A 27773-nucleotide genomic window follows, 5' to 3' on the forward strand; every position below is an offset into this window, starting at 1 on the left:
CTGTTTTTGTGTAGGTTTACACACATGGACTTAGTCCTTAGTCCTGTGTTTTACCTAGCACCATGATCCTGGAAGAATTATATACACACCGATCAGGCATAACATTATGATACCTGAGGGGTGAAGTGAATAACACTGATTATCTCATCATGGCACCTGTTAGTGGGTGGGATATATTAGGCAGCAAGTTGACTGATTTTGTCCTCAGGGTTAATGTGTTAGAAGCAGGAAAAATGGACAAGTGTAAGGATTTGAGATTGACAAAGGTCAATTGTGATGGCTTGACCACTGGATCAGAGCATCTCCTAAACTGCAGCTCTTGTAGGGTGTCCTACCTAAGCATTGTTACAGACCATGTACACCCTTTCATGGAAACGCTAATCCCTGATGGCTGTGGCCTCTTTCAGCAGGATAATGCGCCGTGCCACAAAGCAAAAAGGGTTCAGGAATAGTTTGATGACCACAGCAACCTGTTTGAGGTGTTGACTCCGCCTCCAAATTCCCCAGATCTCAATCCAATCCAGCATCTGAGGGATGTCCTGGACAAACAAGTTTGATCCGTGCAGGCCCCACCTCACAACTTACAGGACTTAAAGAATTTGCTTTTGGTGGCAGATCCCACAGCACACCTTCAGGGATCTAGTGGAGTCCATGCCTCGACATGTCAGGGCTGTTTTTATAGCAAAAGTAGGACCAACACAATATTAGGCAGGTGGTCATAATGTTATGCCTGATCAGGGTGTGTGTGTGTGTGTGTTCGTTCACCAGCCTGAAAGGTCAGAATGTATTTAATTTAGCTGTTTTAATGAACGGATGCCACTATCAAGTGAAATCTGTGAGATCTTTATTTACACAGCATTGTTAAAACAAATACCACAGTGTGCTTAAAACTTACATTAAACTACTTAAGAAAAGTAAAAGTGAGAAGTCAAGCAAACCTAGTATTTATTTTATTTTTCCTGCATCCGTTAGCCCAGAATCCATATTTTTTCTCCATCGCAGGCCTCAAATAAGTAACGTCTGGACATAAAGTATGAAGATTATTTTCAAACAAACGAAATTCATTACAGGTATCGTAGACTGCAGTTTCAGGGTTCAATTTGTAGCTCTTTCCCTACAAGTCATTTCTTCTCTTAACATGTAAATGACTGTAATCTGCTGAGGATTACAAGAAGGAACGCCACTGATGAATTTTTTCAAATTCTCACTAAGTTTATTATCAAAAGAGGGTTATGTTCACACAGAGAGAGACACAAAGGTGCCATGCTAGACTTGAAGTTACATTACCAATATAAGAGGCAGTCATGTGTACTGGAAACAGGACAGACAGAGCTGGATATAAACTAACACACAGTTGAACTAAACTAATTTCAGAGATAAAAAGACTGAAAAATTGAGTGTAGTAGGATCAAGGTGGTTAGGTCACCAACAGCAAAGTTTTTATGACGATCGAGGGATCAATGTGAAGTGACAGGAAGCAATTTATTTCCTTCACTCATGCCACTGACAATATTCTGTGGTTTTAGAAGCATTATGAACTGTAACCCCCCTCCCACCCCCAAACAACTCTTAATTTTGTTCAATAAGCCATGAAACAAATTAATAAATTCAATTAATACTCCCTGCTTTATTAAAATGCAAACTCATTGCGCCAAAGCTAATTTTGCTTTTAAAAAAAACAAAAAACAAAAAAAAAACCAAAACAAAACAGAAAACATGAAATGCCACCTTGCACTACAAGAAAAGACCCCCCCTCCATTCACTCTATCATAATACAGCCTTTCATTGGGTTTCTTCTACGCCACACACTCCTCGTCTCGACGCTCCGCTCCTGTGCGGACGGATCTAGCCGAAATCTCGGCGGTGGTAGGCATCAGGGTCGCAGTATTTGGTCACAACCACTCGATTGGCAAACTTCCTCCCCGTCAAGGCTTGCATGGCTTTCTGGGAGTCGAAAACTGTTGTGAACTCCACGAAGATCTGCAACAAGCAGAAAACACAGGATGGTGTATCGTTACAGTGAGGCGGTGATCATTTGTCGTCAGATATGTTTTTATCTCGCTACAAGTTTTCTCTGCTAGATTTCATTTATGATCTCCCAAAAAATGAGAAGATTCTGAGCAGAAAACGAGAAGAAAAATATCACCGGATGTGACTGCTCCATAATAAATTGGCAAGGCTTTCATCTTTAGGTGTTAATGATAATTATCTAAAGTCATTTGACAATTCGTGCTTCTGAGAGCTGCAGGCAAACATTTCTCTTTCTGTCCATTAGGAGGCGATATGCACTTCTTAGTCCAGACAGAAAGGGAGAAAGAATGCAGCCATGCGTTTGTAAGGCCTGGTTCAGAGGTCTGGCTGAAATACGCCTGCAAACACGTCAGAGGTTTACCCAATTGACGTGAGCACGTGTAACTGAGGGCGGTGTTGCAACAGAATTGACAGAAAAATAAGAAGTGAGTGAAAAACAAACATGAAAATTTGGTTCATCGTATGAATAAAATGATAAGGGTGTAAAAGTGCAAAAAACAAAAACCCAACGCCTTTTAAAAATCTGGTAGTAAAATCGATTAGGAAATAATAATTAAAATTTTCTTTATCAGTGTAATTTAAATAGACCAAGAAGAGCAGTGCAAAGTACCTTTCCAGTTCCAGGAATTTCCAGGCCATCGACAGGACGAGGGATCTCGATGCTCTTGACCTGACCGTATTTGGAGCACTCATCCCTGACGTCCTCCACAATCTCCTCATACTCCTCGTCATCCAGGAGTTCCTCTGGAGCCACCATGTTCATGAGGCACAGAACCTCAGTGGGAATTCCACCCATCTGATTCATAGAGCTGTTCATCAGGCCTGGGACCTGCAGCGTCACCGGGGTCTCGTTTATGCTGGTCTAGAATTTGAGAGACAAGAGATTGACAGATGAGACAAAAATTCATGGGGTAGAGAAAACAGAAGAGGTGGGGGAATAAAACCAAGGGGGGGAAAAAAGGTCAAATTTTTATTTTTTCCTCACCAGAGTTGCGTTCTTGGCTCCTACACTTGCTCTCTGGACCAAGAGCTTCTTATCTCCTAACTGCATCCCATTTAGTCCTGCAATAGCCTGAAGTACAAACACACACACTTCTAATTAACATGAACTGAAACACACTTAAACATGCGTGTTGAGTATCCTCTAATAAATGCATCCACACACCTGATCGTTAAGATTGACATCAACGTATTCGCAGAAGGCATAGCCTTTGGAGAGTCCTGTAGCACTGTCCTTCACGAGGTTGAACGCCTTTAAAGGCCCAAAGGACGTCAACAACTCTTTAACCTAAAATATAAAACAGGTGGCAGAGATGGTGGTGAAGTCCTTTCTTTGTTCCAAGTTGTATGTTTCAAAGAGCCAATGAGGATTAGAGAAAACGCCTGTTGAAACCAGTCATGTCAATAAAAAAAAAGAAAGGAGGAAAAAAAAAAGAAAAAAAAAAAAAAAAGACAAGATTGAGTCTCGAATTATTATTTACCAAAATTAACTCAAAACTCAAAGGGAGAAAGATTCTTCATTGTTTTTTTTTTCTGTTCAGTTACATCAGCTGTATATTGTGTAATTCTAATAAAGCGCAAACCGACCTGGTCATCGCTCAGATAGTTGGGCAGACCTCCAATGAAAAGCTTATGAGCAGAGTCAGGGACTACAGTAGACACCACTCCTGAAAATGAAAATTCACAATGTCCTAACCAAAAGAATTATATAGAGAATGTCAACTTCATCTGAATTCAAGGTTCGTCTGAAAAACAATTATGTCATATTATTAATCAGGTAAATGCATGGTCTAAAGACATCTTTCGCTGTCTCTTATTATACAAGAAGCTAATGTCCAAGATACATGCTGTAATTGTCCAGTACACTCACCTGGAACATAGACGCTGGGATTCTCGCTCATGCCTGGCAGCGGCTGGTAATCGTGTGGCCGGCGTATCTTCAGACTCTGGCCTTGGAATATGATGCCATCAAATGCCATTGCCTGTGTGGTTTCATCCACTGAGCGCAGCTACAACAGGCAGCGAGATCATTAATTTATTATACTTTAAAGTTGCCAACTTCAGAAAAGTAATATTCCAAGCACGATTACAGGACTTTATCCCTGACTTGTTTTGTTGTAGATATGATCTTAGTAGATCTGTGCCGTTTTTCTCTACAAACCTTTGGGGTGTAAAAAAAAATAAAATAAAAATAAAATTGTCCAAGGTTGCCTTCAGAAATGAAGTGTTTAGTCAAAATGAATCAAACCCTGGTGAGATTACACCCACACTGCAGTTTGCTTGAGCAGGTAACACCACAGCGATCACACTCCTGAAACCGGAGGTTATCTGGGAGACATGCAGCACGACAGACTTCCTCCAGCAGGAACAATGAACAAAATCTGATCACAGGTAGTCAGAGGAGACACATTTATAATGACAAATGTGAACAGTAATGAATCTCGGTGATTGGATCACTTGTGGTCAGATCACCCGGGACATTCGACTCTGAATCTTGTTTCTGGATTTTTATTTTTCTGTAGATGTGAGCTGCTAAACTGTCCTGTAAGGCAACAACAGGAGCCAAAGGATGTTCAAGTTATTTTCCTGATTTCTTCATACACTCAATGGTTTGTTCACCTTTTTCTTCAAAAGCTTTCCAACCTGCACATAACATGTTTCTGCTTTTTATTTCATTTAATTATTTATTATAAAATGGATTCATTTCAAAGATTTTGCTGAATTATCATTCATACTCAGCAACAAAAGGTGTGACAACAACCTAAGACTCTGATCCAGAACAAATCAAAGCCTTGGTGTGATGATGTTTCACTACACTTAAGGCAGATGAAGATTCTGCACTATGTATTTGAGCCTGTGTTTAATAAAGGTTCATTAAAAAAAAAGGAATATATGAATATAGAATTTTTAACCATGGGAATAAGTGTGTGAGAGAATCCATCCTACCTCAAGGAAAGCAAAGTTCTTATCCTGGTTAATCTGGACAGCAAGGACGGGGTTTCCGGGAGCCTGAATAAGACCCCCTAGTCTCATCTGAGCGTTGAAGAAGTCCATCATTGACTCCTGAGGGTTATGAGGATGAAGCATTAACAGGATGTGAAACTTCATAGCCTATGTATGATTCACACAGCAGTACGGAATAGAGGATAATGATATGAACGTAGAGTTCGCTTAAAAAGTGAAGGTGAAGATGCTGAAAGAAAAACAACTATAAAAACACTATAAATATAAATTCCCCACCAAACCCATGTGCTTGCTTAAAAGGGTACCTTGTAAGCATGAACATTGATCTTGTTCACTGGGTCTAATTATTTTCTAGGTATGTATTCTTAAGGTATACAATGATCAGGCATAACATTATGACCACCTGCCTAATATTGTGTTGGTCCCACTTTTGCTGCCAGAACAGCCCTGACCTATCGAGGTATGGACTCCAGGAGATCCCTGAAGGTGTACTGTGGGATCTGGCACCAAGATGTTAGCAGCAGATCCTTTAAGTACAGGATACTTACAGGACTTAAAAGGATACTTTTGATAGATACTGACCACTGCAGACCGGGAACACCCCACAAGAGCTGCAGTTTTGGAGAGTTCTGATCCAATGGTCTAGCCATCACAATTTGGCCCTTCATCAAACTCGCTCAAATCCTTACGCTTGTCCATTTTTCCTGCTTCTAACATCAACTTTGAGGACAAAATGTTCACTTGCTGCCTAATATATCCCACCCACTAACAGGTGCCATGATGAGGAGATCAGTCTTATTCACTTCACTGGTCACTGCTCATAATGTTATGCCTGACCGGTGTATAGAGTATTATAAACAGTTAAGACAAAGATATTATATATTTATATGTATTAGTTGTGATGTGAAAATGTAATGATTATGTAATCTGCACTTTACTGGCTTACAAGTATGAATTACTCATTTAAAAATATATATATATATATAAAAAGCATTGTGGTGAGCAAAGATGTTCAAGTTGGTTCAATAAACTATAGAACTATAGAAACTGTCTATAGTAGAGGACATGTCTGCTTTGCTGTGATCAGACATTGATGGGGTTCAGTGATTCAGAGTCAGGGCTCTGTGTGCAGGAGTTTCACGGTGTTCAATCGATGCAGTGTAATCCAACTTACCTCTGTGATCCCAAAAGGGATGTTGCCCACATAAAGCCTCCGAGCCTGGCGGGTCATCTGGCTGCCTACTACAGGCACTGGAGTGGGTGTTACGGCCAGTCCATCTGGAGTCATAGTGGGCAGCAGTGCTGTGGCAGGAATCTGACCAGCAGCTGTAACATTTAGATACAGAGAGAGAACAGTGATGAAATGAGGACGATGACTGGACAATACGACAGAGTTGGAGTTTGGGAGAAGGTCAAACATATGGTGTCAAACTAGCACGCTTGAGCAGAAAATAGATTAAAAAAGGTAAATAAACAAAAAGATATTAAAACTACTGACGAAAGCAGAGAAAAGTAAATATCAGGAAATTTATAAACATGACAGAAAATGTCAGATAAAGAAAGAAAGCCGTTAAACGTGTTTCACTCACCCTGCATGGCCTTGTACTGCATCGGCGTGATGTGCTCAAAACCGGGCGGGGGGACGTCCCAGTACTTTTTGATTTTCTTCTTCTTCTCCCTCGGTGGAGAACGGCTGAATCGAGAGATAAAGTTTATGTATAAATATTTATAATATAAACAGTTCACCCAAAAATTAATAATAAAAGAAAACTTAAGCTTCCATTCAGGTCCAATTAGTTTGCCATTAATAATAATAACAAAACTGTCAGAAAATTGTATCATGATGTAATTGACTAAGACATTGATATACAAACCCTAATTTTAATCCCCGTTATTGGTCAGTGGATATTGACCTCTCGCACTAAAAAATAGTCACAAAACTCATTTATACACAACGACTGCTCCTGCATCTGTGTAGCAGACTTGAGACCATACACTACAGCCACTATATGAGACACTATAAAGCCTCATACAGGCTTCATGAGAGACATTTAGCACTTATTTTGTAGCATCATATTCAAACCATTGCAATATCAACACATCCTCATCCCAGTCCCTCCAGGATTTCTGTGATCGAAGAAATTACTGCAAAAATCAAACAAACTCCATGAGATTCTGCAACAATCAGAAAAAAGGGAAATCCTGGAGGGACTGAATACGGCAAGAACAGTAGACCAGGATTTATCATTTTTTTCTATAATCATGCTATTTTGATAATATTCTTGTCAGATGCATTTCATGCTGATTTCAAACTGATGTTATTAACATGGAAAGATTGTTTAGTGGTTAATTGTACCCTGAAAAATTAAATAAACTCACGCTGTCACTGATCAAACTGCTGTCTGATGTCCAGGGTAAAAGCAAATTGACAAATGTAACTGAACAATCGTGTTCATCTCGCACATTTCAACACAGGTGCTTCATGCAGCGGTCTTTGTGAGGTCAGGCACCGATGTTAAACGTGAAGGCCTGGCTCTCAGTCTCCACTCTAATTCATCCCAAAGGTGTTCTATGGGGTTGAGGTCAGGACTCTGAAGTTCCTCCACACCAAACTCACTCATCCATGTCTTTATGGACCTTGCTTTGGTCACTGGTGTGCAGTCATGTTGGAACAGGAAGGGGTCATCCCCAAACTATTCCCACAGAGCACGAAATTGTCCAGAATGTTGAAGCATTAAGAGTTCCTCTCACTGGAACTAAGGGGCCGAGCCCAACCCCTGAATTTGATGATTTGGAGGGGTGTCCCAAAACTTTTGGCAATATAGTGTAGATACAGCGCTCCAGTAACTACTTTCTGACGGCCACGCTACAGATCTGCTGTGAATTCTGGGTAGTGTGAAAGTGTAGAGTTCATGCCGATTAAATGAATGAAAGGCTGCAGGCTTCATGCTCTCAGTGCCTTTACCTCTGCTGCTAGCACCAAATGTGTAAGAGGAGTTAGAGCTCATAATGAATATTAAATGGAAAAAAAAAAAAAAAAAAAAATCATGCTTGGCCTCAGAGAAGCCACTTTCCCTTAAATGTATTTTGTACAACAATAAATGAAATTCTGTCATGCCTGGTGTAATAAAAAAGCCAATTATTAAAAGCATTAAATTAAGAGAAAAAAATGTGACTAGAGCAGAGACTCAAAAATAAACCCAGCGACAAGCTGAAGTTATTTTCTAAGATGTGTATCGACACGCTGGAAGCGTCAGACATGCACGAATTATTCGAAGGTCTTGCTAACGGTGTCTACTTCCTGTCTCACCTGCGTCTATGCCTGCGGTCTTTGCTGCTGCTGCGTCGTTCCCTGCTCCTCCTCTCCCTGCTCCTCCTCTTCCTCTCGCGACTGCGGCTACGGGAGCCGCTCCGGCGCCTGTGCCTATTCTCTTTGTCCCGCTCTAAAGAGAGGCAAGAGAGCAAGCAGGATTGAGACAGCAGGAAGATGATGTCGCCAAACTTACAGGGAGAGGTCACAACAATACACCTAGCTGAAGGCAGACCGGAGGAAATATAATGCTGTGGAGGACAGAAGAACCGAGAGAAGCAGCAGCAGAAACAAAAGAGACAAAGAAGACCTGCCTGTGCCCTAGACTAGAAAAGCTTAAAATGTGTGCATGTAAATGAATGCAAAAAATTTGGCATAGTGTATTTATTTATGGTTTTTTTTTTTTTTTTAACATAAGACATAGAAAACAGAAAGGTTAAAAAAAGTTATTGTATTTGTGTTACTGAGCACTGGATAAGTGAGCGCGCCAAACTGATACCCACCATGGCCGTTAACGCCGTCACCTGTATTGAAAGAGAACGAGAGTGAGAATCAGATGGGTGCCAAAACTTTTGCTCTTCTTTTTTTCTTTTTAAAAAACCAAACAGGTCACGGCTGCGCTGACTTGGTGTAGTGACATGAAAAACCTGGTCAAACACAGCAACTCAACACAGCACAATCCTGCAAATACACTGTATTTAAGTCATTTCAACACACATTAATTACAGGTACATCGTTAAGAGAAAACTCTGTGCCTCGTTACGTAATTATATATAGAACACCTCGGTTCATTTCGACGAACGCCGAGATCCGACCTGCATATACGAGCTTGTTTATTTATTTTTTGATAGGTGTAGGCAAAGCTACAGAGGTCCAGAAAGGCCAGAAGGAATCTCTTTTAACTGTCCAGTTATCTCAAGATCAGTAAAGTTATTTTCTGTAATCATGTAGCACGCCGTCATTATACCAGTCATCATGATTCTGCAGTAATTACATCTCATCTCTACGGAAATCCCGTAAGGCCACGAGTTATTTTTATATTTCTGTACCGTTATCTCTCGACTTATGCTTCTTATGAACTCAAAAGCTATTTACTCAAGATAAAAACTTATTTTTCTCATGATATTGAAATGCATGATTAATCATAAATGGTCTTAAATCCTGAACTAACGAGAGAGGAAATATCTGGGGCGGCAACCGCTTTGAGACTCCGAGCTCTTGGGTTCGATCCTGAGTTCGGGTGACTTTGTGGAGTTACTCTAGATTTCGCCTCAAATTTCTCCTCTTCAGGATCGGTAAAGTAAATCCATCCGTCCGTGTCTCTTAATTATGTTAGCGAGTGCTGGACAATTTCCAGTTTAGTATCAGTCACTGGAGAAAGCCGGTCAGAAATCTGCAGCTACACCATCACGGACACTGCGGTGATCTTAAGCAGGTGATCAGCGTCAACGCCAGTCAGTTTTAATTAATGAGATTAATTACTGGGATTACACAATAGAAGTCGCCCACATGACAAATGGTGAAAACAGGATGTGATTACTGCAGTCCCAACATACGAGCGCAAGACGATCACGGCCATGCCGATCTAACTTCATCTCTTAAAAAATAACTTTTGTTTTCCTGAGATCACAAGAGAAGCAAGTCCTGCGTGGTCTTCCCGATTTTTTGTGCATTGCCGGAGATTGTGCGACATCGCTCGAAACTTGAGCAGTAACCATGGAGAAGGCGCAGGCTCACGGATTGGCTGGGAAAGTATCCGATACAGTGTCAGTGCACTTCAGAGTTAGCTTCTCAAGCAACCCTGAACAAACACTGAACAATGGCTGACATTCACAAACAGACGGACGGATAAAGAGATGTCTTTACCGATCCTGAAGAGGAAGTCGGGGGGAAACCCTAGCCGAACTCCATGGTCACCGCACCGGTTTCAAACGATGCCACAAAATCTTCGGTGATGCACAAAAATTTAGGAAGACCGTGCAGGACTTGCTTCTTCCAGTGTCTCCTGCACTCGGGATCAAACCCTTGGAGACGTAAAGCGATAACTACCACTGCGCCAGCCGTTTCTTTTAAACCACGGCGCAGTTTAATTCTCAAATCTGATTGGTCAGGAGGTTTTATATTGTCGTTCTGGTTGTAACGTGAACACACTCCTTTTGATATACAATTGTCTCTATACTGACCGCTCATGCATGGGGACTTCAATTACAGAACTGCATTTTATTTAAAAAAAAAAAAAAAACTTAGCTTTTTAGTCTTCAACACTAACAATCGTGGATGCAGTGACTTTTGAAAGCTTTTAACATTTACATTTTAACTAAATTGCGAGATTGAGTGTTTATAGCGGCTATAACACGGGAGAACAGGAACTCCCTTCTAATATTAAATCTAACAACAAACTAAAGACATGTTCAGTAATAAATTGGCAAATATCTGTAGTTTGACACGCTCCAAAATGTTGTTATATCCAAATAACACTCTTCAGGTCGTAGAGACACACTGCGTCACACCACCTTTTTATATTATATTTTTATATTTTATATAACTGCGTCACCTGTTGTCTTTCTTTCCTTACTTAGTTCAGTCCCTGATTAAAGTAAAGTACCTGACACGCTCATCCACGTTGGATGGTATGTAAGCCTAATGCATTTCATGAGAAAAATAAGTCTTGATCACAAAAACAAAAAGAAATAACTCTGGGCCTTTCGGGACTCCTGTACACCGCTGTTCCTCCTGCAGCGTCATTTAATCAATACGCCCCCATGGAGATCAGGGTCTGAGCGTGAATCCCGAGACGTGTGTTTGACTCTCAGCTGTGTGAATAAAGACTGATGTATGATGGCGACGGTCCACCTGCACTGCTGCACTATATAAGCGAGGAGAGATGAATGGAAATTAATCTCCTTAATAAAAAAAGACACAGGCACAAGCTCATTAAAGGGATTCCTTTCCTGTTCTTCAACGCACATTTATAATGTGTATGCATATATATGATAAATGTCTTGAAATACTATGCAATTTTATTAACATTTAAAAGTTAAGAGCAAAATTTCATTTCAAAACCACCTTTGTCCTTTTGGCTGAGCCGAATCGGGAGTCGATTCCTATGGATGAGCCGAAACAAAATGATTCGACTCACTGAAAAGATTCGAAATCCCCCCCATCGCCTGTTTAGCAGGGCATTTAGCATTAATGTCATATTTTTAACGATCTCTTCTTGCACCTTATATGCGTCAGGAGAAGAGAAGAAATGCAAATCAGTGAAATTCAGTGCTAGTGAAACGTGCTAGCTGATACAAACCTTGTTTGTTTTCGGTCAGTTGCCTCTCAAATTCGTCAAACTCCGACATTTTGAATTCGCAGCGGATGAATGGAACGTGTGAAACCTGTGAAAGCTTTTAGCCGACCACGTTATCTTACTTCAAAAATGAGATGTCTTTGTCTGTTATGAAACATTCGGCCAAACGGAGAAACCTGGGTTTATCAAACCTGCATGCACGATTATCGGCACAGAAACTTCCCTTTATGTCGCGTTCTTAGTTTTTTCCCCCCCACCGTTCTGCTAAGTTAGCTATCGCTAGCTAACTAGCTAACACGGCTGGCTAACAAGACGAAGCACTCGCAAAAACAACCGTACACGCGCTATAGCTAAACGCAGTTACGTGCACATGCAGCTGAATTTCCTTTTTTTAACGTATAGGTTTAAATAAAGTAGGAAACGGTTTCCTGTTCTCGGTAATAATCCTCCGCACAAATACGATACCAGCTAGGCGACCGTGTCTCAACGTAGCTAGTTTATAGCAGGTTCGTTTCTCTCTGCGCAGGCGGAAGTAAATTGTGGCCGAATCCAAAATGGCAGCGTTTAGGGCATTTAAGTGCACTTGCGTGAACGCTGGAAGGCCTTGGGTTCGTACCCTACTTAGTGCGCTTACACAGGAAGTGGTGGTGCGTTTGTATTTCACCCAGCGTCTCGCGTTCACAACCTGAAGTCGTGTGCCATCTAACGGCGCGGAGAGGCATTACAACCGATAATCGTTAGCCATTACACTACGTTGCCAAAAGTTTTGGGACACCCCTCCAAATCATTTCAAAGGAACTCTTAATGCTTCAGCTTCATACCGAGACATTTTGGACAACCTTGTGGGAACAGTTTGGGGATGACCCCTTCCTGTTCCAACATGACAACTGCACACCAGTGACCAAAGCAAGGTCCATAAAGACATGGATGAGTGAGTTTGGTGTGGAGGAACTTGACTGGCCTGCACAGAGTCCTGACCTCAACCCCATAGAAGACCTAAATTAGAGCGGAGACTGTGAGCCAGGTCAAAACTGGAGCGTCTGCCTTTCCATGAATGTAACATGGAGTTGTCCCGCCCTTTGCAGTTATAACAGCTTCAACTCTTCTGGGTTTTCCACAAGGTGTGTGTTTATGGGAATTTTTGACCATTCCACTAGAAGCGCATTTGTGAGGTCAGGCACTGATGTTGGACAAGAAGGTCTAATTCATCCCAAAGATGTTCTATGGGATTGAGGTCAGGACTCTGTGCAGGCCAGTCAAGTTCCTCCACACCAAACTCACTCATCCATGTCAGCTTTGTCACGTCACTGATGTGGACACGCCCACATCTAGTCTCAGCTCTCCTTAAAAATGAATAACCTCAAATGGATGAGAGAATCAGTCACTTTTAATTAGTCAAAACAAAAACAAATGGCGGCATATAAACGTAAGCCGTAAACAAACACCCTCAGCTGATGGAAGGTTTAGCTTTCGCTTATTGTTGTTTATAGTGTTATATATTATTACTGGTGAAGCAGTGAGTCAAAATAACTTCCACCTGTTTTACTCTGAACGATTGTTTCCCAGCTGTCCGTGTTCTTTACCTTATATGGAGTTTTGTGGGTGTGACTAATGTAAATGAGCTTGTGTCAGAAAAACAGTACGAGAGAGAGAGAGAGATGGAGAGAGAGGGAAAGAGAGAGAGACAGAGTGAGAGAGAGAGATGGAGAGAGAGAGTGAAAGAGAGAGAGAGGGAGAGAGATGGAGAGAGAGAGAGACAGAGTGAGAGAGAGATGGAGAGAGAGAGGGAAAGAGAGAGAGAGACAGGGAGAGAGAGAGACAGGGAGAGAGAGAGAGACAGGGGGAGAGACAGAGAGATAGAGAGACAGGGAGAGAGAGAGAGAGAGAGACAGGGAGAGAGATAGAGAGACAGGGAGAGAGAGAGACAGGGAGAGAGAGAGACAGGGAGAGAGAGAGACAGGGAGAGAGAGAAAGAGACAGGGGGAGAGACAGAGAGAGAGAGACAGGGAGAGAGAGAGAGACAGGGGGAGAGACAGAGAGATAGAGAGACAGAGAGAGAGAGACAGGGAGAGAGATAGAGAGACAGGGAGAGAGAGAGGTGTGTGTGTGTGTTTGTTGAAATGATTAAATCTCTCTCCTCTCTGAATGGACGTCTCTGTATTCAGTCTCTGTTCCAGTCAGTTGCCTTCAACTCATTTCTATGAATGCTGGAGATTTTTTTGGAGTTTATAAAACTACATGTAGGTTATTTTATACATTTATCAACTGATTCACAATCACTGTTTAAATAAGTGTGACTCCAGTTAATGACCCCTGCTCCTACACCCTCCTCCGTTTGATCACTGATGTTCAGCTCGATTCCGTACAGAAAAACCTGCTCCACAGACAACAGCTGTCTCACTGGATCTGATATAAAGTGTTCAGAAATCAGGTTTGTAGCTGATTACCTGCACCTCAAGCTGCATCTCTTTAGGAGGTGCGCATAGTACCGTACGTACAGTAAACGGCAACAGTGCTCAACTAAAACCATCAACATTTACTTACCTCCTCTACACTCCGGGGGCAATATTTGGATTAAAATTAGCCCTGTCGACGCCCCTGCTCTCTACCACCCTCTATACCCGTCCTATCTTTAAAGAATAATGCAATGTTCACACATACAGCCAGAACCAGATGTGACCAGATGTGGGCGTGTCCACACCAGCAATGCTGAGAAAAGTTGAACTTTATGCAAATACGAAGTGACTCTGTGCACAAACTGCTTCTCCGCCATCTTGTATTATATGATGCAGATAAACTCTGCTGATTTTTATGCACAAATAAATCATTTTGGTGTAGAGAGAACTGATTTTTAGCTATCCCTAACAGGAAGGCGTACAGATTACTTCCTGGTATTTGTGTGAATGCAGCCAATAACAAAAGTGTTATTATTCCCCGAGAAATCTTAAATGAACGTACGGTTTATTCTCCTCTAGAGAAATAGGACAGAAAAATAAAGACAAACAACAAAGATGATTCGCTCTGAATGACAAAAAGATACGCAACTGGAAAAACAAAAGGATCACAGAACCAAAACATTTGTCCTTTACAGAGACTTTAAATAGATCAGGACATCAGTGAGTCAGGATTATTACAGTGTATTAAGACCTCAGGAATATCAGAAGGCAGGCAGGCAGAGAGAGAGAGAGAGAGAGAGAGAGAGAGAGAGAGAGAGAGAGAGAGAGAGAGAGAGTGAAGAGTTAGTTCTAGTGATCAGACAGCGTGAGCTCCATCCAGAGGATAAACACACAACATGATCTTTGGTCTCAGCTCGAGATAATCTGCTATTTACAGGAAGATTGTACATGACTACTGAAGGAGTGTTACAGTAATAAAGAAAATACTTCTGACCACCTGATCTGATGAGAGAACATCCTCACGTGCTCCACACGACTGCTTCGTCAAATAAATCTCATCACGTCGTCCTCGATATGCCTTCAAACTTAGGACAAGAGCATCGCATCTCTTTCTTATAATCGTAAATCAGAAGCATTTGGAATTTCGGACACTATGTTATAGTGCTAATGAAGAGAACCGACAGGGGAACACCGAGGAGGAGTGATGAAGATAACCGGCCCAAATAATAACAACAACAAACAAGTACAAAAATATACAGTCTGTAAATACAGTGGTTTTCTTCAGAAGGTGATGGACGGCACCCGAGAGGTTTCATCCCTTTGTGTCTTTTTTGCTTCCTACGCACTTTTCCGTTCTCCTCTTACTCGGATATCTGAGCTTCATAATGTTAACCCCGAGCTCATCTTCACACTCAAACTCAAGAGTGAACCTAAAAAACCAAGAGTGAAAATCAGTGACCTTTATTACAACCCCAGCAACGCTACTGGAATGTTCGTCAGTCTAAATGATAACCAATAGCTGAGGTAGAAAAAAATAATAAACCCAGCACCAGTTCTTTGCCTTGATGCTGCAGAATTTAATCAGGAACCTTCTTGTTAGTCAGCAGTTTATATGTAGTGTATCAGTTCCTGAATCTGTAGGAGATGGGCAGTAGGAGGTTGTTCTTCTTTAAGGCCTGGACCTTGGCGTGAGCGCTCTCATCGAGGGCCTTGTAACAGCGCCGGGCGTAGTCCAGAAGCTTCTCCTTGGAGGAGTCGAACTCTCCGACTTCTTCCATTTTCTCCGGAGCAACCAGGAGCAGCTCGGCGATGGGAGTGGTGGACGCTACCGTGTTGCGGTCGACTCCGTGGACCTGGAAGGCTCTGGACATGCTCTTCAGCTTCTGGTATGTCACCAGGATCTTCTTATAGCGGAAGAGAACTCCAGCAGGGTCTTTCACTGGAAAAGACCAGATATCATCATCATCATCATCATCATCATCATCATCATCATCATCTCAATATAATTGTGATGTAAAAGTTTACACTTTCTGTTAAAACTGCAGGGTTTGGAAAAATGTGAATGACTATGGGAGACTACTTCCTGCTCTACTTCCTGTTAGTGACGTTAGTTAGCGTTCCATTTGAGAAGACCCTTTAAAATTCATACACGACGCTAGAGTACGCAGTGCATAGTGTAAGTGAATGATGTGTAGTGAGACACTGTGTCAGTCGTCTGATGTTATAAAGCAAGCAATCAAATGAAAGTGAAAAGATAAATAAACACGAGAACAAACACTTACTACACTTTCATAATGAGGCATGGGACTGGTTCATTCCCAACACAATCACATTCAAACTCATGTTTAAAAGTAATTCTCATACACACCTCATGATCTTTTATCACCTGACCCCGCCCCCATAATATCAGGTGTGTAGGTTTCAGCCACATGCATTAAATTACCAGTCAGAATCGGTCAGTTTTTTTGATCATGTGATGTTTTGGAACTAGTGCTGGGATCACATCTGAGTCTAAATTCAAACTCTCTCTCTCTCCACCCCACCCTACCCCTCTCTCTCTCCACCCCACCCTACCCCTCTCTCTCTCCACCCCACCCTACCCCTCTCTCTCCACCCCACCCTACCTCTCTCTCTCTCCACCCCACCCTACCCCTCTCTCCCTCCACCCCACCCTACCCCTCTCTCCCTCCACCCCACCCTACCCCTCCTTATCCACCTTTCCCTCCCTGCCCCACTCCCTCTCCCTACATACCTCTCTCTCTCTCTTCATCCCTAACCCCTTTCTCTATCTCTGCCCCTCTGTAGCCCTCTCTCCCTCCCAACCACCCTCTATACTCCTCCTTTCCTACTTCCCTACTCGTCTTTCCCTTTTTACCCCTCCTTCCCTGCCAACCCCTCTCCCCCTCCACACCTCTTACTCTCTCCCTCCCTACTCCTCTCTCCTTTTTTGCCCCTCCTTACCCCCTTTCCTCTCCGTCCCTACCCCTCTCTCTCTCTGTCTGACCCAACCCTTCTCTCCCTCTCTACCCCTCTCTCCCGTCTGTCCCGACCCCTCTCTCCTTTTATACCCCCTCCTTACCCTCTCTTCCTATTCATCCCTAACCCCTCTCTCCATATCTACCACTTTTACCCATCTCTCCCTCCCTACCAACCTCTATACCCCTCCTTCCCTAGCACTCTTCTTGTACATCCTGCCTCACTTGCACTCACTTTAGATGAACATTAATGCATGTGTTTGCGCACACACACACACACACACACACACACACACACACTCTCTCTCTCTCTCACCTGTGTGAACAGACTTATATTATTCATTACTTATTGCACTACCTCAACCCTTGTTAATATTTCACCCGCTGCTATGTTTATATTTATCTTTATCTCTGCTTGCACTACCTCAAACGCTGCTACTGTATTTTTGCACAATACGTGTTGTCAGGCCACTATATATATGTTCCAGTCACATATGTTATTAGTACCTCATTTCATTTTATTCAATTCATTGCACATATTTTTTCAGTGCTAAGTGTCCTGTTTTTTTGTACTTGTTTTTGCTCTTCTCTTTGCTCCTAGCTGCACACTGTGCACTTTATGTGGCTTGGACAAACTTCTGTCCTAGCTCTGTGTTGTTTTTTGTGTTTGATCTCTATGTTGTATGTTTTTGTAGCACCAGGTCCTGGAGAAACATTGTTGTACTGCGTCAGCTGTATGTGGTTGAAATGACAATAAAAGCTTCTTCAATCCTCCTCACCTCTTTGTCTCTCCATTCCACGTGCTATGCGGAACACCCGGGTTCTTTTCACTCTGGTCGGCCCGGCGCTTGACCTGCTTTTAGACCGGCTTCTCCTGCAGCTTTTGCTGTCCGAGTCGTCATCGTTGGAAACAACCTCCTCCTCTTCAAGGTAGCCATCCTCCTCTATGTACTCTTCTTCCTCTATCACTTCCTCCTCTTCATCATCTTAAAAATAAAAAAGCACCATCCACTGAGTGGGGAAAAAAACCCAACAAATTTCTATCTTTTGCAAAACATCGATTCAGAAACTAACCTTGGACGCTGTTTTTCTTTTTTCTCTTCAGGGTCTGGCTGCGCACTTGTCCAGAGCGGGTCATCATGGGCCGTGTAGACGGTGTCGCAGCCCTGCGCAGGACGGTTTTCTGGGATATGGGTTGTTGGGAAACCTCAGGCTGAAGCTCTGAAACTAAATATTATATATATTATATACTTAAATATATTATGAGCAAGCTCAGCAGTTCATAAACATATCTAACACACTGACTCTCCTGCCATCTCTCTCTGGTCCTCACCGTTCCTCTCCTGACTCTTGGTGGTGAAGATGAAGCGGTCAAGCTGGCAGCGCAGGAAGTCCCTTTCCTCTTCCAGGTCCTCTATCCGTTTCTGTAGCCACGAGTTCTTTTCCAGAGAGATCTGCAGCTGGGCACGAAGGTTAGAAATCAGCAGGTATGGGTTGCAGGGAGGGGTCGGTCCTGATACGGTTTCTGTTCGAAAAGTAAAAGAAAGAGCTTCAGGTTAGCACTAGAGTCTTTAAAATACATAGTACAAAATTACAAATAATTCAAGTCAATATATCATTTTATACATAATCGACAGCACGCTGTAGGGACGACGGATTTTTGTAGATGAACCCTGATGTGATCATCAGCATGTTTCCCTCAACAAAAAGCCAAGAAGATTACTGCAGAAAATCAACTCTGTTACCAACTAAACTACACCACACAGTCACATGCCCTCTCTCACTGAGCTTCTGACGGCTCAGCCATGTTTCCTGATAAGGAGCCACTGTGCTCTTGTTGTGGACTAAATGAATCTTGATGTTGGAGTTTGTGAGAGAATGTGAGTATAAACACAACAAAGCTGCAGTAAATGGGTTTCCCCTCTTTGGCTTGATGATGATTAACGTCCCTGACAACTTCGGACTCCGTCTGCTTAAAAAGTCTAAACAGAAAAAAAAGAATAATTTTCATGTTTAAAGAATAAAACATGAAAATATCTTAAGCTTGTGTTAAACACAGAACTCATTTCAGGCATTTAATCAAAAACCCTTTGACTTCAAGATGATGGAACCGTAAAAGCTAAAATGCAAACTTATTCCTGGGTTTAAGGACTCACTCCTGCGGCTTGCTATTCTCTACAAAACAGTGCAGTGATGCAAAAAAACTGAAAGGTAATCATTGCTGTATCATCCTGGTGCTTGTTAACAATCTATAATAATCAATAATCTTCTTTCCATCTTGCACACAAGGGTCTATGGCACAATACACTGACCAGGCATAACATTATGACCACATGCCTTATACTGTGCTGCTCCCCCTTTTGCTGATAAAACAGCCCTGACCCGTCCTGCACTGTGTATTCTGACCCCTTTCTATCAGAACCAGCATTAACTTCTTCAGCAGTTTGATCAACAGTAGCTCGTCTGTTTCGATCGGATCACACGGGCCAGCCTTCTCTCCCCACGTGCATCAATGAGCCTTGACCGTCCATGACCCTGTCACCGGTTCACCACTGTTCCTTCCTTGGACCACTTTTGATAGATACTGACCACTGCAGACCGGGAACACCCCACAAGAGCTGCAGTTTTGGAGATGCTCTGATCCAGTGGTCATCACAATTTGGCCCTCGTCAAACTCACTCAAATCCTTACCCTTGTCCATTTTTCCTGCTTCTAACATCAACTTTGAGGACAAAATGTTCACTTGCTGCCTAATACAGTAGTTCCCCGATTTACATTGATTCAGACTACGTCGCTCATCCTTTACACAACCTTACGTCGGTCCCTCCATCGCATAGTAACAATGAAAAATGGCAAATAATATTAATTATAACAATTTTAGGGGATTATAGGTATATTTGGGCAGGTTGTAAGTACTTCATCATCTACTGCGTCAGTGTCATTATAGGGCTCATATACAGCACTTTAGAGGGGCGTTTCCGACTTGCGGCGTCTCTTGGAACCAATTAACGACGTAGGGCGGGGTATGACTGTATATCCCACCCACTAACAGGTGCCATGACGAGATCATCAGTGTTATACACTTCACCTATCAGTGCTCAGCATGTTATGCCTGATCAGTGTATATTACTTAAATCAGTGAAATTCGCAAATCTCACACCTGGAGTTACCTTCTACAGGGTCAGTAGGTGTGTTGGAGCACACAAAACTGGACTCATGCTTACCTGCAGAGCTCCAGGAGCACAACAGGGTGAATGATGAAGCACAGATCAGTGTGAAATATGCAGATTCAGCTTTCTTAGCCTGTTCTAATTACAAGTATATCTGCCTTATCTTCAGCTGGATATGTTTATTAGGAAGTCGACTTTCAGTCACTTAGAGGGACTGGCCACACCAGTGAGAGCAGCACTGAAAGGCAAGGCCTCCCCCTTGTTACAGACTGAGGGACTGTTTAATAAATTCTGTGCAATAATGGAAGAATCAGTGAAGCATGGTGGTGGCAGCATCACAGATAGCTAACCACGTTTTTATGCATATGTCTAAACAATAACTTTACCGTCAAACATGTGGTCATTCTGGTTGTAGAAACCAGACTGGTCTGCATTAGTGTCTTCAAAGGGAATAGAGATTTCATATCCATCCTCATTTTTCAAATCTGTCAAGAAAGTAAACCAGCGTGAGAACATTACATCATCGAAGTAGCAGTAAGCTTTCCTTTTGTTCCTAACAGAGAGATCAGGAAGTTTAGAGTATATGGTTGTACACCATATAGCCAAATGTTAGAGGACACCTCTATGCTGTGATAATAACCTCCACTCTTCTGTGAAGGCTTTCCACTAGATGTTGGAGTGTGTCTGTGGGGATTAGTGATCCTTCAGCTACAAGAGCATTGGTGTGATCAGACACTGATGTTGTAAGAGTGAGGAGGTCTGGGGTTCAGTCGGTGTTCCAGTTCATCCCAAAGGTGTTTAGTGGGGTTGAGGTCAGAGTCAGGACTCAGTGCAGGACACTCCAGATCTTCCACTCCAACCTTAACCTCTACACCATGTCTTCATGGAGCTCTGTGCTTTTTGTGCAGGGGCATCGTCTTGCTGGAACAGGGTTCCAGTCTCTTAGTTTTTGGGAAATTACAGCACACAAAGTCATTCTAGACAATTCCATACTTCAACATTTGTGGCAACAGGTTTGAGAAGAACCACATTAGAGTGTGAATATGAGATGGCCACATACTTTTGGTTATGTAGTACATAATACTGGGTAATGTTTAATTGTAAATGTCCTTTTATGTCCTGTTGTAAATTTCCATTCCATAGTCCTTGTTTCAGAAATAATGGGGATGGCAGCACATATTCAATTTAATTTATTTATTTGTATAGTGCCTTTTACAATGAACATCGTCTCAAAGCAGCTTCACAAAAGTAGAGAAACAGAGAAAGGGGGCGGGGGTTATTAAATTAAACTTAAATTAAACTATTTTATCCCTAATGAGCAAGTCTGCGGTGATGGTGGTGAGGAAAAACTCCCTGTGATGATATGAGGAAGAAACCTTTAGAGGAACCAGGCTCAGAAGGGAACCCATCCTCATATGGGTGGCAGTAAATAATGCAAATGTAAATAAATAACGTCCTTTCTACAACAGCAACCAAGGGTCCATGAGGAACTATTAGGTCAGTGTAGTTTCTGAGATCATTATAGACACTAATTCCTTGCTGTCAAGCTGACAGATGTAACTGCAGATCCGTGACGGTGTTAATAGTCCCCAAGTGGCTCTCTCCACAGCTGTCTCCTGGTCATAGGCTGTCCACACAGATCAACATGTGATGTACACTACAGTATTTCAGCTGACTGTGAGCATTGGTCCTAAACAGTAGAGACCTCAGACCTGGGATGATGACTGGTCATTTGCACAAGTTTTAACTTTATGTATCCACCTGTTGCTGAGGGGATTAGTGATCATTCAGCTACAAGAGCATTAGTGAGATCAGACACTGATGTTGGAAGAGTGAGGAGGTTCTGGTGTTCAGTAGGTGTTCCAGTTCAGCTCTGTGCAGGACACTCCAGTTCCTCCACTCCAACCTTAACCTCTACACCATGTCTTCATGGAGCTCTGGGTTTTGTGTAGAGGACATCACCATGCTGGAACAGGGTTTGAATCTCTTAGCGTCAAGTGAAGGAAAGTCCGATGCTTCAAACTTTGCAGCAACAGTTTGGGGAAGAACCACACATGGGTCAGGGATGCACAAACTTTTGGCTATATAGTGTACACAATGCTGTTTAAAAACCGGAAATGACCATACCGTGACGCAATACTGTAGTAACAGTTACCTGTTGAGTTCCTCGCACTTCTCTGTGGTTCAGTCATTATTGCAGTACGACATGGATCCTCTTAAAACACACACACACGTCTAAATCAGGTCAGGTTATCATCATAATAGGATCTCAATAGACTTATTCGTTTATCTACCGTTTTAACCGACAACTAAATGTAAACCTAACCAGGTTATGCGACAAATTAACTAGTTGCAAATAAAAAATAAATAAACAAGCTGGCTGGTTGGAGGAGCGCACGTGCTCTCTTCATTAACATCCCAGGATCCTATTAAAGCCAGAGGTTACACATTAAACGTGTTTCTCTACACTTACATCATCTGACAAACAAAAAATATGCATATATAAATATATATTCGGGGGAAAAAAACAGTTTTTAATGTTTACTCACGATGTTTTCAACTTTGTTTGCAAGTATAAACGCAAGCGGCGTTGAATAAATCCAGGATTTTGTTGTTGTTGTTTGTTTTGCGTGGATAACAAACAATCTGAGATATTTACTCCTTTTTTCCAATCTCTTTGTGTTGTTATGATTTTTTTGGCTCGTGAATTGTTGCAATATTTAACTTCTTTCAAGTCAACAATCAAAGAAGAAAAGCACCGCCCCTCACATGTAGAGACTTCCGGTCATGCGCACTAGTGACTCGGCTGTGTTTTTTTTTTTCCATATTGTTTATTATTCCATTAATCATCTGAAATAAAACATGTCTAGAAATCAGCGCGATTTCATTAGGTTATAAATGACTTCTGTTCAATTATTATTATTATTTTTTTTAAATAAAGCACATAATGCATCATTTTGCCCTTAGAAACGTGTTATACTGTACAGTCTAAGGATATCGTTAAATACACGATAATAAAACTAAGTTTATTTTCCCAAAATTGTGCTATAATATGCAATTTTATACTTTTCACATCCTCACGTCCATTTAAAGTTCAGTCTAAACCTAGACCCGAGTAAAAAAACATTTATTTTTTAATGCATGGACCTATATGCACGCGCTCGTGTGTGTGTGTGCGCGTGCATATTTGTATATTTGTAAACATTATTACGCTGAACACAGTCCTGTACAGACCCACCCAAGCTGTACTACCTGGGATTCCAGGTGAGTTCAAAACGAAGGTAAATCCGGAAGTGACGTCATCCCTGGCGAACTGAATAGATCCAGCGCCTCGATAAACCTGCGTGGGAAAAAATAAACGTCGATGAAGAACGTGTTTAAAACATTTCACTAAAGTTTCGAAGAGGTAAGTTTTCATTTATTTGTTTATTTATTTATTTATTTTAAAAAAAAGGTTGTAACTTACTTTAACTCTCACTAACCAGAGTGTTGACTAACCAGGCTTCTTCATGCTGTGGAGTCCAAGCCCTAAACACCACATTTTGGAATTATGTTTTGTTCATGTTCTTTATGTTAATCTAGTTATTATTAATAGTATTAGTAATATAAGAACCAGTCACTCAATATCACCCCAGATTCAGATCATTTTAAAGCTAAGGTCTGTTCTGTTCCACTACAGTAGGTGTGTTCGAGCTGAGCCTCATCCTTACTTATTTATTTATTTTTATTGTGTAAAAAAAAAAACGGAGTCAGGATTAAACATGTCAGATCTTTCCACACCTTTAATGTAATACGACACCCAATAAAAATCCAAGCTTTAAAGTGGGGAAACTAACGTGGTTGCTTGAGAAGCGTGTATATTGTGGCATGTAGCTGTGCTCAGAATACACCAATCATAGTCAAACCCCTGTTCATGAGCAGGTATCATACACCTGTCCTTACTGACCTTATTGGGCTTTTGGTTTGTCAGAAAACCCTCTTATTGAGGTGAAAAAACTGGCACTGCACATTTAAAAAAAGATATTATTCCTTTCAGCCAGGTGAGAGTCTTTATTTTCGTCTATGGTTTCCACAAACCTGCATGTTCCTGATTCGTGAGTCGTCTGTGTAGCTATTTGTGGCTCAGGAGATGTGTTCTGTGATGAAGAAAAACGTGACCTCACATCACATCGCCGTGAAGCTCTACTGTATATGTGACATAAAGGACATTACTCAGTGTCCAGTGTCACCCAAATGAGGATGAGGTTCCCTTTTTGAGCCTGGTTCCTCTCAAGGTTTCTTCCTCATATCATCCCAGGGAGCTTTTCCTCACCACCGTCACCTCAGCCTTCTCATTAGGGATCAACTAAGGGAGTAACTTTTTAAACTTTATAATTTTTTTAACGTTTCTCTACTTCTGTAAAGAGACAATGTCCCTTGTTAAAAGTGCTATATTGACTGCTGAAGCCATAGTCCACAAAGGGAGAAAGTGGTACGTCACAGCGACGTTACCGAGAGCAAGACGTCCTTCCAAAACCTATTAAGACAAAATGTTATCTGTGAGGCCTACAAGAACATTAAAGGAGCTGCAGGAATAACTGGGAAGTACTGGTCACTCCCTATATGTGACCTCTCGTATTCTTTACATGTCTGGGTACATGGGGCACGGTTGCTAGATAGAAACCCATTCACCTAGGTAAAAAATTAAAGCCCAACTAAGCAACCTATATTGCTTTTCCTAAACTCACCTTGAGCCTATCCCAGGGGACTCATGGCACAAATTGACTGAACTAGCCAATCTAAGTCAACCGAACCAGGCATCAGAAGAATTTTGAAAAACAGACCGTTTCTGACCCAACGAACACCATACCCACGGTGAAGCACGGTGGTGGCAGCGTCTGCTTCTCTTCAGTTTGGACTGGGTCAGAGGGATTTGTGGATGGACAAATACTGTTCTGTTTTTGACATACAAGGATAAAGAAAAATTTTATTAGCAATGCCCCAAAGCATAAAACCAAGTGAATAAAGGATTGGCTTCAAAAGAAGAAGAATGGTGATTTGGAATCAAAGCAAAAACCCGCTTAAAGAGGGCTGTGTACAGGAGATCACCTCACAACTGCTAATCTGGATCAGTAGACTCCAACTTACAGTAGACTTACACCAACTCCCAGATGTGCAACCAGGTTTTTTCCTCTCTTAAAGTTTTTCTTTTTGTTTTTCATTTGTATTTTGTTGGTTACTGTTTCACATGAAACGTGGCAAAAGTTCGGAAATGATTTATCTTGGTTTCGTGTCCTACCGTGTCCTGGAGTGTTAAATATTAAGCACAGTATTAATTTTAATAATATCCTACACAAAATTGTGCACCATGTTCTCAATTTTAAATTAAAATACACCAGTTTATATGGTGCACCCACTTGCAGACATTAACCATTTTATCAGGTACACTGCCATTGTGTAGGTTCACAAATACTGACTGTTGCAGTGCAGAATTTCTGTCTTTACCACAAGAAGTCAGCACTAAGTACAAGTGTAAACTGGCTCATATGTAAACTATATTGTCAAAAGTTTTGGGACACCCCTACAAATCATTGAATTCAGGTGTTCCAATCACTTCCATGGCTACAGGTGTATATAATCAAGCACCTAGGCATGCAGACTGCTTCTATAAACATCTGTGAAAGAATGGGTCGCTCTCAGGAGCTCAGTGGATGGACGAGCCTGGTTTTGGCAGTCGGTACTTGCCTGACTGCATTGTGCCAAGTGTGAAGTTTGGTGGCGGGGGTTATGGTGTGGGGTTGTTTTTCAGGGGTTGGACTCGGCCCCTTAGTTCCAGTGAAAGGAACTCTTAATGCTTCAGCTTCATACCAAGACATTTTGGACAATTTCATGCTCTTTCTGGGAACAGTTTGGGGATGACCCCTTCCTGTTCCAACATGACTGCACACCAGTGACCAAAGCAAGGTCCATAAAGACATGAGTTTGGTGTGGAGGAACTTGACTGTCCTGCACAGAGTCCTGACCTCAACACCTTTGGGATGAATTAGAGTGGAGACTGAGAGCCAGACCTTCTCGTCCAACATCAGTGCCTGACAAATGTGCTTCTAGAGGAAACACTCCTAAACCTTGTGGAAAGCCTTCCCAGAAGAGTTGAAGCTGTTATAGCTGCAAAGGGTGGGACAACTCTATATTAAACCCTACGGATTGAGAATGGAATATCATTAAAGTTTAAAGATGTCCCAAAACTTTTGGAAAAATAGTGTATCTCAGCTGAAATCATCAAGAGACACTTTTATATTAAGCTAGTGTAGGGACTGACAAAGTGACTGTACTTTTTTGGTATATTTGGCAACCCTCTCTAGTCATTAAATGCAAGCTTTAGTGATCAGTGAACAAGACATTCAAGAAAAACACATCAAAGATGTCTTATATGTTTTGGATATTGTGAATATATACGTTATCATACTAAATTATACATTTGATACCATTTTTCAAAAACTAACTAATGAGAGAACAAAACTGCTTGTGCAGTTTATTATTATGTTTCTTTTATACAGTCATTTCATTTCTGCTGCTTTTCACAGACAGTTCAGTCCTTTGTGTTTTCTTTCTCAGTGAGAGGATGATGTGTTTTTCACTCCTGTTTTCTGCTCGATAGACTTGACGAGTCAGTATGGCCTGCACCGGCCTGGCGCACTGCAAGGTGGCGCTGGCATTTGCGGTCATTTTTGACCTGGTGGGAGTGCTGGTGCTGCTGGCGGGAGTATTCGTTCCTCTGGAGGTGAAAGGCAGAGACTTCGGTGATTTGTTGGTGTACACAGGAGTTCTCCTGGTGCTGATGTCCCTAGGCGGCTGGGTGATGTGGTACAGCGGCAACATCGAAGGCCTGGCTGTGAGCAAGGAGATGGGCCACATCGGCAATGCAGTGGACCGCATCGCGCGCACCCTCAGCCGGAAAATGCGCACACATCGTGCCCATCAGGGGCCGTGAAGCAGAGCGGCAGAAATTCTCTGCACGTAATTTAGCTACATAGTGCTATTATACATTTGTAAGCCTTTATCTTTAGCAGAAACAGTGTTGCTCATGGCTGTTTGTTTCTTTCACTCCAACATTTCATCACTTGCAGGTTCCATGAGGAGTCTGAAAGCTGTGATTATGCAACTTAGCACAACCAAGTGGTTCAAGAACTGTACATCATTCATCTGTTACATGAACATGAGAATATTCAGGTGTACCTGTATTTAACAGCAGTATTGACAGAAGCATTATGTTGCGTTACTTTTAATTCTGTTCCATTTGTGTTATTAGACTAGTGTCATTTTTTCCCCTCGGTTTGCATTTCAGTTTCTTCTTGTGGCTGTTTACATTGCTAGTTCTTGTCTTTAACTTTTCATTTTGTAATAATATAAAGTTTGAAAGTCTTTCTAGACCTATCATAGAGTTCTACTTCAGTGCCTGAGAGGAGATTTTAGAAACAACTCCTTTATTTCTTTCAGGACACTGCTCAAACCTGGCTGAAAAAAAAAGAAGAAATCTATGTATATAAGTACAATATTGAAATTAAGGATAATAAAGTGTATAAATCGTTTGCTTAGATACATTTGTCTATTGTTTTCTTTAGTTTAGTTCCTTTGCTTGATAATTCTTTA

The 27773-nt window shown here is 41.8% G+C and overlaps 3 protein-coding genes across 6 annotated transcripts; 1 reads left to right on the top strand and 2 right to left on the bottom strand.

The window, feature by feature from the left end:
* Positions 1-822: 822 nt before the first annotated feature.
* Positions 823-12139, bottom strand: u2af2b (U2 small nuclear RNA auxiliary factor 2b). Of its 4 annotated transcripts, none has more exons than XM_058404793.1 (12): positions 11607-12138; positions 8809-8829; positions 8306-8438; positions 6585-6688; positions 6170-6321; positions 4978-5094; positions 3902-4040; positions 3619-3722; positions 3197-3319; positions 3017-3103; positions 2642-2893; positions 823-1980 (listed from the first exon to the last, which is right to left on the bottom strand). In XM_058404793.1, the coding sequence occupies exons 1-12, from the start codon at positions 11653-11655 to the stop codon at positions 1846-1848; spliced, it is 1416 nt and encodes a 471-aa protein (XP_058260776.1). In that variant the 5' UTR covers positions 11656-12138; the 3' UTR covers positions 823-1845. The 4 variants fall into 4 exon arrangements, with proteins under 4 accessions (XP_058260776.1, XP_058260778.1, XP_058260777.1 ...); XM_058404795.1 differs by having other exon boundaries at positions 3619-3698; positions 11607-12137; XM_058404794.1 differs by lacking the exon at positions 8809-8829 and having other exon boundaries at positions 11607-12139.
* A 2408-nt stretch (positions 12140-14547) lies between these two features.
* Positions 14548-22932, bottom strand: ccdc106b (coiled-coil domain containing 106b). The gene is made up of 7 exons (XM_058405242.1): positions 22694-22932; positions 22300-22359; positions 20531-20629; positions 18308-18499; positions 18049-18201; positions 17754-17960; positions 14548-15938 (listed from the first exon to the last, which is right to left on the bottom strand). Exons 2-7 carry the CDS (start codon positions 22334-22336, stop codon positions 15622-15624), a joined length of 1005 nt encoding a protein of 334 aa, XP_058261225.1. The 5' UTR covers positions 22337-22359; positions 22694-22932; the 3' UTR covers positions 14548-15621.
* Positions 22933-23399: 467 nt separating this feature from the next.
* tmem238a (transmembrane protein 238a) lies at positions 23400-27718 on the top strand. Its single transcript, XM_058405243.1, has 2 exons — positions 23400-23550; positions 26782-27718. The coding sequence occupies exon 2, from the start codon at positions 26797-26799 to the stop codon at positions 27112-27114; it is 318 nt and encodes a 105-aa protein (XP_058261226.1). The 5' UTR covers positions 23400-23550; positions 26782-26796; the 3' UTR covers positions 27115-27718.
* Positions 27719-27773: the final 55 nt, after the last annotated feature.

The sequence above is a fragment of the Hemibagrus wyckioides genome, linkage group LG12, assembly GCF_019097595.1.
Source record: "Hemibagrus wyckioides isolate EC202008001 linkage group LG12, SWU_Hwy_1.0, whole genome shotgun sequence".
NCBI lineage: Eukaryota > Metazoa > Chordata > Actinopteri > Siluriformes > Bagridae > Hemibagrus > Hemibagrus wyckioides.